Source organism: Nymphaea colorata, chromosome 5 (assembly GCF_008831285.2).
Source record: "Nymphaea colorata isolate Beijing-Zhang1983 chromosome 5, ASM883128v2, whole genome shotgun sequence".
Taxonomy (NCBI): domain Eukaryota; kingdom Viridiplantae; phylum Streptophyta; class Magnoliopsida; order Nymphaeales; family Nymphaeaceae; genus Nymphaea; species Nymphaea colorata.
This window is the reverse complement of record NC_045142.1, coordinates 11,272,198-11,284,025: the sequence shown is the minus strand read 5'-3', so window position 1 is coordinate 11,284,025 and position 11,828 is coordinate 11,272,198. Positions and strand designations below refer to the sequence as shown.

The following is an 11,828-nucleotide window of genomic DNA, read 5'->3' as shown; positions in this document are numbered from 1 at the left end:
CACATATAAACAGTAAACTAAAATGGCACAAAGTACATTTGGTGTTCATACAAAAAGATATATAAACAATTGAGCAAGTCTGTCATAAAGACAAATACTTATATTTGTCAACGTCCAATGTATACATTGATATAATGGCTCTTAACAAGAACAATAAAAGAATCACAAGAAAACTGTATGGACATTGTCACAGTGGCCTTCAACTAGAAGGAAAAAGACACATGATTGCCCTGTAATTCAGCAATATATTTAATTCAATTAATGAACAATCATTCCGAAGCTGCATCTTCCTCCAATTGTCCAAGTTCTTGAGGAAATCCATCATCTGGAAGATAAGCACACAGTTGTAACTTAGCTCACTATAAACAAATAATATCTACAATGGGAGACTGAGCATAGTTCAAATACTGTTATCAACATGTGGATAGTTCTTGTGATATGCAACTTTATTAATTTCAAATGTATTGCAGTCTCAATTGCATAAGCAAAGCTAATGAATTTTTTGTACTATAGCAAGATCCATTCCTGCTGATTCCAATTCCCATATGATCATTTAATACAAAAACTACCTAACAATATATATATATATATATATATATATATATGCTTACTAAATTAAAGATTATTCAATAGCTATATCGTCTTTTTTTTTTCAAAAATTTGTCGGCACATTCCTCTTTTAAAAAAGAAATAAATAATTAACAATCAAATTTCTTGTGCAATGATGGTCCCAATAGCATCAGGTTTACAGAGATACTTTTTAGAAAGCAACATGGATGGTCCAAGCCGTATTCGATGTTCAGTGATGCTTCATTAGAAAGTGCATGATCAGAAAACTTCACAAATGGTCTCATATCATCCCACTAACATGTGGCCTTTAGATGAGATTTTTCCAGAAAGCATGATAGATGGTCTCATTCACTATATTTGACATTAGTAAAGATTTTGTTTTTTCTAGTTTTTAAAAGATATAGTCGTCAATGACAGAGTCATTCATTAGTTAAAACTACCATCCCTTCAGTGTGATTTTTTCAGGTTTTTCAACAACATGGTCTCCTATGGCGCAAAATATCATGGCATGGAAAGTCATCTCTTGCATTCAAAAAGGGCAAGACACTCCCCTATCGCCGAAACTGGTAATGTATGCTTCTGTAGTGGTGCATGAAAATTTCGTGTGCCATATAGTTAATGACGAAAATGCCCTTTATTAATGGAGAAAGAAAGCCTTTTGTAAAACAAAAAAACAAAAAAAGTGAAAAGATTCAAATGAACATCCTTTTTCTCAATAATATCAAAAATATTTCATTTTTTCTTTTGGCGTTTATGTGTTGTGTGCACCGAGTAGTGCATGCAACTTAGTTCCCCCTCTGGCGGCGTACATTCTCTTTCTCCCTTGTTGTCCCATTGCATTCCTCGCTCACACAGGCCGTCCCTCTCTCTTTTTTTAATTTTAATTTGTTCTTTGATGAGAAGTGAGAGGAGTTACTATGAAGCTAAATAATCTCTCCAGCACAACTGGTTGGGTTGGGTGGCGCGTTACAGCCATGTCCTTAATTTGAATCTTGGAGGGTGCTAGTTTGATGGTATTAAGGAGTGTTGAGCTTGGGATCAGGGATGCCATTATAGAGGCTAAGTGGACTGGTTCTTGTCCCTCCCTCTTCCCCCATCTCTTCTCTCTCTCTCTCTCTCTCTTGCGTTTGTTGCTCTAGTTCGTTTTTAATGAAAATGGGACAGGAGTTGTGAAGAAGCAGAATAAGGGATCACTATTTTCTTCACTAAGTACTTGTCATTCCAACCTTTGATGTTTTTCATTTTGTTGGGGTTAATATTTTGTGGAATTGATGCCCAACACTATTGATGCCTGTCTATTGAGTACTTAAAAGGTATCGACAGTTTTAGCTAAACCTGAAATACACTGACCTGGAGATGGCACGTCAAATGATTTGCTTGCCTAGATGTCATTGTTGCCATCGCCATCCCCTTCCCTTCCACTTTCAAAGAGAGAGAGAGAGAGAGAGAAAGAGAGAAAGAGAGATAGTATTTATTGGGTTTTCTACAAGAGGCTAAAATGTGTATCTCAAAACTCAGATATCTCCTTAAAGGAGGAAAACACAATAAATACGAATGAGATGTGGCTGTTTTGCCTCAATTTATGTGGTTTTTATTTGCACCTAAGGTGAAATGATTTTGAAGAGTGCTTCTAGAGAGAGACTTCAGGCACGGGAGGGAACCCTAGATGGGGGGGTGGACGATCTTTGCCAGGAAAACCATCGAGAAAACACTCGTGACTCATCTTTTGAAATCAATGCTATAGGAGGATTCCAATGTTAGTTTCCCCCTTCTAAAGACAATGGTGAATAGTAAACACCTAATTAGAGTTTCAGAGGAGGATATAGAAGAAATGAAGGCTCAACGAAAGAGAGAGAGAGAGATGCCGATAAAATGGGAATGCATAACAAAATTTAGGGACAAGAAATTCCCTAGATACAAGAACAAACCGCAAAAACAAAATAGAAGAATGAAATATATAAGACAGAAACACAATAAAACAGAATAAAAGGGATGGGGAGAAGACAAGAAATTCCCTAGATACAAGAATAAACTGCAAAAACAAAATAGAAGAATGAAATATATAAGACAGCAACACAATAAAACAGAATAAAAGGGATGGGGAGAAAGTGGATAGACGAAGAGAGTCAATCAACAACAAAAGAAAGATGGTGTTGTAGCTTAATAGTAAAGTGGACATCCCTCTGCACAAGACGTGCCAAAAATTTGGTGATGAGGAGGTGCCCCTGAAAACTCTATTTTTGCACTCCTCTCAAGTGTACCACCAAGAGGATATAAGCCACAGCCTCCAAACACGACCTTAGGAAAAGGGTAAGTGAGGGGAAAGATAACAGATTAAATAAAGGCAAATGGAAGGCAGGTCAGGAAGGCTACAAAAAAAAGAAGGCTCTGCAGAGGCAGAAATACTATAGAAGAAAGGGTATGAGATAAAAAGGTAAACTCGAAACTCAGGCGCGGTGAGACAAAGGGAACACTGGTTAGCTAAATTAATGTCAAGACATTGTAGGTGGTCAAATGTATTGATGTGGCCAACAAGAAGAGGTCATACAAAAGCAATGATACAAGGAGAGGGACCTGGGAACCAATTTGACGGAGGTGGGAGTGACTCAACGAAAGAAGTCAAAAACTAAAGGAGGCCAGGTAGCAAGAAAAAAAAAGTGAATCCATGGGAAGGTGAATGAGGTCAGGATGGGGGGCAAGCGATGGAAGGTCAGTAAGGCAGAAGAAAATGAGAATTACATAAAGCAGACCGCACCAAAAGTGAGAGGAAGATGTGTGAGAGAGGAAAATATGTCAAGCACTGAGAGATGACATGTCATATGTGAAACAGATAAAAAAGGTGATAGTGAAATGGTCAGTTGCCAGACGCCACCACAAGAAACACAAGGAGGACTTACATACCCAACTAAGGTTTGTAACCCCAACACCCCTAAGATGATGTGGAATGACAACAATATCCCAACGCACAAGGCAATCCAATGGTCGATCACCATCATAAAGAAAACTACGAATGATCTTCTCAAACCTTCTCAGGACATCCACAGGAGGTCGAAAGACCACAAAGAGCATAGAAGAGGACAGACACAAGACAATACTTAGCAAGAGTAATACGACCTACGAGGGAAAGTAGTTTTCCTTAACAACATTAGAGGCAATTCACATGCTCCTACTCCACTCCATCCCAAAAGGAGGGCACATGAGGTGACAACGTAATCTGAAGACTCAAGTAGTCCATGAGCAGAACAGCCGTACGTCCAAAGCAAGCTTTTGCAAGAAATATCGTGGCCACATCCGCGTGAATCAAAAAAAGGAAACATTTAAAGGAATTAATAAAAAGACTTGAGTTGAGTTCAAAAACTCGAATGATGAGCCAAGTTCTCACAATCTGTTGGTGAGAAGTAGTGCCAAACAAGAGAAAGTCGTCAGCATAATGGAAGGTAAAGAATGCCTATAAGTGGGGGAGTGAATGTGGTGTGAGGAAATCAACGACCGCAGCATGACGAAATAAGGCGGAAAAGCATTAGACCACTAAACAACTTGACATTCAAAATGCTTTATTATATGGATTTCTTAATAAGCCTATTCATATGCATCAATTGCTTGGGCTTACGACTCTGAAAATCCAAACTAGTGCGCAAACTACAGCATGTATTTACTATCTTCGATAGTCTTCTGGAGCTTGGTTTGATCGTTTTGGTTCATTCCTCCTCTTTATGGAATTTCATTAAATTGATTGCCATTTATTGTGGAGAAGGTAGATTAGGAACAATAAATTAGTCAATTATTCCTTTTCATCTCTAAATTTATCAATTTTTTACCAGGGATGAAGAAATCACGAGTGGCTGAACCACATAGAATATTTTACCCCTTCCTCATGCCATCTATTTCACCCTTTTCTTGTTAAAGAATAGATTGTTCGGCCATATGGTTATGACAGAGATCTTCTTCTTTCTTTTCCAAGAGTCTTTGTGCCTATTGTTTTATAATACCAAAATTCCAAAGCCTCTCCTTTTCTTTTTATCCTAGGGGTCCTGGGCTGTTTTGGAATTTGGATGAGAAGTAACACATATCCACCCTTTACAATTCAAATAATAATGCATGTGAGAATTGAACCTTTCACTGACCCACCAAATCCAACTAGCTATGCTGCACCGCTCAGGGCAGTCTCACAAGAGAGGATACCCGTTACTTTGACATTTTTTGATGAAAAAGATGAAAAATATCACTCTAGGGACCATTTGCATATCAACTGGTTCATGGTTGAATATCTCAAGTTAAACCATTTCCATTATGTTTGAGGTCTTGTTTTATCTCATACAAAGTAAATGTAATTATTCAGCGTCCTTCTCTGGTGAAAAGTTGTTGTTTCCAATACAAATATCTTATGGAAAAAATATCAAAGTCCAATTGGATTGTTGCGTGCTTACTGTTGGTGAACACGACTAAAGGGTTTGAGGAGATTCGAATCTTGATTTAGTAGCTTATTATGCCATATATAATAACAAAGTCCAGCCCCTTCTTTCTTTTATCACATTTATTTTTTCTTGATAACTGTTACCAGGTGCTCCGAATCTTTACCCATATAGTTGAATCTGTATGGAAGTTAGTTTTCTATACTCAATAAGAGAATAAGAAGCATATGTCGGGCCATTCCTTCCAATCATTCGAGGCTATTTGATACGTCTCCCTTTAAATCGGCCGATTTTGTGTTTCTCGTTCGAGGCTTTACTGAAAGCTATTTTGTTGTTCCTTTTCAGTGAATGAACACAAAGAAGCAACGTCTAAAGTAGATGAGGTGAGGGCCACGGGCTCATCAACCATTCAACTTAATTCAACCAGGATAGGGAGGCCATTACCTTTGTACTGCTCTATAAATGCCAAGAAAACAAGCATGTTCCTCACCAATCACCAAGTATCTTCATAACCAAGTAGCTTTTTGCTCTCTCTCTCAGATGGCAAGCAATATTGGTGAGTTCTCAGTAGGGCAAAGGTCCATCGGCCGTGCTGCTGTGTTAGCGATCGGAACAGCCGTGCCGCCAAATACAGTTGAACAGGGCAGCTATCCGGACTACTATTTCAGGATCACCAACAGCGAGCACATGACCGAACTCAAGGAAAAGTTCAAGAGAATTTGTACGTAATTACTTATTCTTTAGCATAATGTGAATTTGTTACAGGATTTTAGAATTTGATGTCTGCGTATCATAATTTGTACACTTTTCAGAGATTAAATCAAACTTACAATAGACAAGGTTAAGATCTATTCATCAAGCAAAGTCGTTTGAGATTGATCACCATCAGTAACAATATTGCTGTGCATGTTGACTAGAATTGTTATCAAATGCACAAAAAATCATGCTAAAAAAAGGGGCAAAGTACAGTTTTGTCACACTAGTTAGGAAGTATTACATCAGATTAGTGTTATATAAAAAAACTTTGAAATATAACTTCTTCTCACTAGCTAGGGACTTGCTGCTTAAGTGTATATGTATATAAATATATTACACACTTAGATGCTAAATGGATAAGGAACAAACTCAATTCTTGATTTTTTTAGGTTGATGATTTTTCTTTTATTTATATATATATATATATATATATATATATATATATATATATATATATATATATATATATATATATATATATATATATATATATATAAATTGAATTGTGGTTCTTACTTTAAGAGTCACCCAACCACCTATCAGGACAATCTAATCCATCATAATAAATGATTAAGAGAAAAACAAAAAAGAAAATGATGATAGACATTTCATCACCTTGTATTAGTAAATACCATACTATTAAGGTAACAGATCAAAACCAGACCTATTAAAAATAAATACAAAAGTTTTTGTTTATGAGTTATCTGATTATTTTTTACTTTAATCATGCTCGTTATTTAATAATAAAAGATGAACGGCTGTTATAGAATTTTGATACTAAAAAATCAATTCTTTTTTTTACACAAATAACTTAAATTAAAACATGATTTACGTTGAATTGCTGCCTATAAACATGTTAGGATGTTCGCATTTTGTTTGCATCATTTTTTGACACAAAAATTAAAAGATCTAGCGTTTACAATATGTTAGTACTCTGGTATTTACAATTATTTATATATATATATATATATATATATATATATATTAAAGCCAGATTACAACCAATTTTTGCATTTTCTATTCATATTTTGTAACTTTTTGGATTATGATGTGAGTTGCATAAGCAATAACATCAGCAACTCAAAGAAAAAAGAAATGCCATTTCCAAATGAGTACTACGATCTGATAATAACTCATATATTACAAGTGTGCATTTACGTATGTTCAGGTGAAAAAACGACAATAAAGAAAAGGCATATGTTCCTGACAGAAGAGATGCTGAAAAAGCACCCGAACATTTGTACCTACATGGCCCCGACACTGGATGTGCGTCAGGCCATGCTGATAGCCGAGGTGCCTCGCCTGGGCAAGGAGGCTGCAGTCAAGGCCATCCAAGAATGGGACCAGCCTAAATCAAGCATCACCCACCTCATCTTTTCCACCATAGGCGGAGTGGACCTGCCCGGTGCGGATTACCAAGTGATCAAGCTCCTAGGTCTAAGCCCCTCAGTCCAGCGAGTCATGTTATACCAGCAAGGCTGCTTTGGCGGGGGTGCAACATTGCGCATAGCCAAGGACATAGCAGAGAACAACAAGGGCGCAAGGGTGCTGGTCATATGCTGCGAGATGAGTGTCGTCCTATTTCGCGGACCAGGCAGCGGGACTCAAATCGATAACTTAGTCGGCCAAGCACTCTTTGGTGATGGAGCTGCTGCTGTTATAGTTGGGGCCGACCCTCTCCCCAACGTCGAGAAAGCCGTTTTCGAGATCGCTTCGGCCTTCGAAACCATTTTGCCCGATAGCGAGGGGGCCGTGGAAGGGCACCTAAAGGAAATGGGTTTGACTATCCAACTCCAACCACGACTCCCGACACTCGTCTCTACCAACATTGAGAAGATCTTGATCGAGGCATTCGGCCAGCTTGGCATCTGGGACTGGAACTCGATTTTTTTTATTGTCCATCCAGGAGGGCCTGCAATCCTGAACCAAATGGAGGAGCGATTGAAATTGAAGACGGAGAAGCTGCAAGCTTGTAAGTATGTGTTGAGCGAGTATGGGAACATGTCAAGCGCTTCTGTGCTGTTCGTCATGGATGAGATGAGGAAGAAATCGAAGGAGGAAGGCTTGGCCACGACTGGTGAAGGATTGGAGTGGGGCGTGCTCCTAGGGATTGGACCTGGCATCACTATCGATGCACTCGTCCTGCACAGCGTACCAATAAGTGCCTAGCTTGCTGGTCGCTGCTGGTCTCGTGCTCCTACGGATTGGACCTTTTTATCTTCTAAATAATTATCTCCAGATGTCTTTTTACCTAATAATAAACCTATTGCCATTTGTGTCTATTCATTTCTTTTTATTGTGTACAATTCCCTTTTCTTTACTTTCATTTACTTTAAACAAGCCAGACATGAATGTGCATGCTTTGTTTTACACTATACAACGACTCCAATAAATGAAAATCACGTACAAAATAATCGAGTGACTTGGTGAACCCTTATGCTGCAACATCTCTCTCCAATGCATACATTGTGTGTGTCAGAGAGAAAGAAAGGACCATAATCTTACCACATTGATGATTCCTAAAAACGAAGAAAGATTTATATGTCCATGTCTACCCTGGTTCGTACATTTTGTTTTTTGGTATTGTATGTAAAACTAGAATGTATAGTTGGACCAGTGAGGATTCATGTTAAACTAGAATGTAACCTATCTGTCCCTTCTAGTCCACTTCTCTCTCTCTCTCTCTCTCTCTCTCTCTCTCTCTCTCTCTCTCTCAGACTCTCCTCTCTCTCTCTCTCTCTCTCTCGGTCCGCCCGACCGCCCGCCCGTCTCTCCGTCTGCCCCACCGCCCGCTCCGCCCGACCTCACCGCCCGCCCGCCCGTCTCTCCGTCTGCCCCACCGCCCGCTCCGCCCGTCGACCCCACCGCCCGCCCGTCTCTCCGTCTGCCCCACCGCCCGCTCCGCCCGACCTCTCTCCTCTCTCGTCCGCCCGACCTCTCACTCTCCTCTCTCGCCCGCCTCCTCGTGCTCGTCCACTCTTCCCCCTGCTCCCCACTCGCTCTCTCTTTCTCCCGTCGACCCCACCGCCCGCCCGTCTCTCCGTCTGCCCCACCGCCCGCTCGTCTGGCCCCACTCGCCCTCTCTATCTCCCGTCGGCCCCACCACCCGCCCGTCTCTCCTTCTGCCCCCACCGCCCGCTCGCTCGTCTTCGCCGTCCGTCTGGGGCAGCACGGCGTTGTCCCCCCATTTCCCCGAGCAATGCAGCTCTTCCCCCTGCCCTCTCTGTCGCTTGGGGAGCGCTGGAGCCGTGGGACGTCTCTCCCTGCATTTGTGCAAGCTGCACTGTAACTGTTTGTTGAATTGCCTGTGAAAACAGGTTCCTTTTTCTTTACTCTTGCACCATGGGGGGTGTCATGGCAGCCCTTCCTCCTCCCCCGCCTTTGCGGCCGCCCTCGGGGGTTTGGGTTGGGGGTCCTAGTCTTTGTGGTATCAGGCCGGGTAACCCCCTCCCTCTTAATCGCTTGCTTTGTCGTGCGGCGATCGGTTTTCTTTGCTCGCCTGAGGGGGTTCGTCAAGCGCAGGCTTTGTCTTTCAGTTGGCAGTCTACTATCTTCAATTGCGTTTTCGCCGGCACACTTCAGCTGAAAGATGCTCGCGGGCTCCTCCAGGCCTTCCTCCCGCCAGCGCGTTGTTGTTTTCTCCTTCTGCAGATGGGTGACTGTTCCTTGCGGCCGAGGCTCCCCAAGGTGGTCTCCGTTGGTAGGCCAGCCCCATCACCGTGGTGTGTCCCCTCTTCTCGGCGTGCTTCCAGGCTTCGTCACCTTCTCCGGTCTGTTGCTTCTATCCGAGTCAGATGGGGCCAGTGGTGGTGTCAGAGGTGTGCTTCCTTGAACGGCCGCCGGGCCGTCACGTGTTCTCGATGTCGCTTTCCTGCTTGTCAGAATGATCGTCGCCTTTTTGCGCGACGACATGGTTTTGCAGCGGTCACTGCTTCCTTCTGGGTCCAGGTTCCTCTGCAAGTTGTTCAGCGGTCACCTTCTTTGGGCGAAAGCTCTATGTTCTTTGGCTCTATCAGACTTCCTTGGCCTGGGCCTACTTGTCCTGGAACGCGGGGTCCTCCTTTTTTGGTACAGGTTCCGCAGGTTTTCCGGCCAGGTGATCCGCCGCACCAGTGCTCTTCGGTGGTAGAGCTGCCGCCTTCTCAGCTTCCGCCCTTGCTTCCCTCACCGTGGGCGCCTGCCTCTCCTCAGCGAAGGAGTCTAGCCTGCTCTCTGCCACGCTCCTCTGAGGTACCCTGCTCGCCCTTTCCTTTTCCTGCTTTGCGAGCTGGGGCTCCACGCGAGTCCACCTCGGGCTGCCCCGACCCGTTGCGAGTTGCTGCTCAGTCTGACCTTGGCGATGTTCGGTCGTCCGCACCGTCTCTTTCGGTTGCCCGCCCGTCGGCAGAGGGTCTTTCCCTTGAGGCTGCTGTTGTTGCTCGCTCTCGTCTGACTGCGGCCTGCGTTGTCTTGGCCTCTGGAGTCTCGGCACCCCCAGTCAGTCATTCTCCCTCCGTTGCCTGTACGTTGCTCTTTACCTTGGTTACTGGCCCCCCTATGCCCCCCTTACACCCAAGACCTCCTCCTTTGCCTATCTGCCTTGGGTTTTTTCTGTTTCTTTTGACGGTAGCTTTAGCTCTTACTGGCCTTCCCTGCATATTCTGCTCCCTAGACTCAGTCGCTGCTCGACTCTAAACCCCACCTACCTGCCCCTCCCACCGGTTAGCCCTGCCCTGCGGTCTGAGTCTGAGTTCACCTCTGCCCCCTCGTCCTCCCCTGTTCAGTTGTCTAGCCCCACCACGAGTCCTATGGGTCGTCACTCCCTGCCCGATAGGTTGCCACCTGTTGCCCCCTTGTTGGATGCTGAGTTGGGCATCTCCCTCCCGGATGCGCTTGACGCTCTTAAGGTCTCTCTTCCGCCTAAGCAACTTGATTTGTTGCGGTCCTCTTTTGCTGCCGCTGTGGCACCGGTCTCCCGCTCCAGCCTGGCCAGGTTGCGGCGGGAATTGCGTAGGATTGGGGCTTCTGCAGCCTCCGTCCTCCCTCCTGGTGCCGCCAGGGCGGCCAGACGTTCGTCGCTTCACGTGGTTTCCCCATGAGGGTTGCATGTTGGAATGTACGGGGCCTCAGTGCCCGTTATCGGCGTAGGTATCTCTCTTCTTGGATCCGTCAGCATGGGCCTTCGGTGCTTATTATGGTTGAGACCAAGATGTCTGTCATCTCTCACGCTTGTGTTCGTACTTTGTTGCGTCAGCCGTCCTTTGGGTTCCTTCCAGCTTGTGGAGCAGCGGGCGGCATCCTGCTGGCTTGGTCTCCACCCCTTACAGGGGCTATTGTGCATGTCGGAAGGTACTCTATCTCTGCTTCTCTCAGCGGATTTTGGCCTAATGGTCCGGTCCTGGTTACAGCGGTTTATGGCCCTTGCGTTGGGGCTTTGCGTGGGCAGCTGTGGGCTGAACTGCATCAGGTTCGCCAGCTTGCAGCTTCCCCTTGGTTTTTGGCAGGGGACTTCAACTGTTTGCTTAGCCCTGCTGACTCATCCTCCCCTGTCACTTCTGGCCCGTCTATGTCTGCTTTTCGATCTTTCGTTGATGAGTTTGGTCTTTTTGACGTGCCTTCGACTAACGGTACGTTTACTTGGTCTAATAATAGGAACCCTTCGATCCTTCGTAGGTTGGACTGTATCTTCCTCTCGCCTGAGTTGTTCTCTGCTTTTCCTTCATCCTCCTTGGTTCTTGGACCGAGGCACCTTTCTGATCATGCTCCGCTGCTCTTTTCCCTTCTTCGGGGTAGGGCTGGTACCGGGCACGCCAGGTTTCGTTTTGAGATCTGGTGGCTCCGTGATGAATCCTTTGTAGCTACCGTCCCTAATTGGTGGGCTCGTGCAGTCAATGGTAGGTGGGCAGCTTTCAGGCTCTCGCGGAAGTTGCACTCCATCAGGAGGGAGGCGCTCGCCTGGAAGCGCATTTTCTGGAGCAGCAAATTTTTGGAAGTGGCCGTTTGGGATGAGGAGATCATGTCCCTTCAGGCCTCTGATAATATTTCTGCGGATCAGTCTTCCCGTCTCCTTTGTCTGCAGTGTCTTGCCCAAGAGTGGCGCATGAGGGAGTC

General features: G+C 44.2%; 1 protein-coding gene across 1 annotated transcript; it reads left to right on the top strand.

Moving 5' to 3' along the window:
• Positions 1-5,491: 5,491 nt before the first annotated feature.
• Positions 5,492-8,020, top strand: LOC116254980 (chalcone synthase-like). The gene is made up of 2 exons (XM_031630665.2): positions 5,492-5,703; positions 6,907-8,020. The coding sequence occupies exons 1-2, from the start codon at positions 5,523-5,525 to the stop codon at positions 7,905-7,907; spliced, it is 1,182 nt and encodes a 393-aa protein (XP_031486525.1). The 5' UTR covers positions 5,492-5,522; the 3' UTR covers positions 7,908-8,020.
• The last annotated feature ends 3,808 nt before the right edge of the window (positions 8,021-11,828 follow it).

Excerpts from the sequence above, each read along its gene's own strand:
- LOC116254980 (XM_031630665.2), top strand. The coding sequence starts at position 5,523 with ATGGCAAGCAATATTGGTGAGTTCTCAGTAGGGCAAAGGTCCATCGGC. Across the intron at positions 5,704-6,906 it reads GGAAAAGTTCAAGAGAATTT|GTGAAAAAACGACAATAAAG; the intron begins GTACGTAATTAC and ends ACGTATGTTCAG.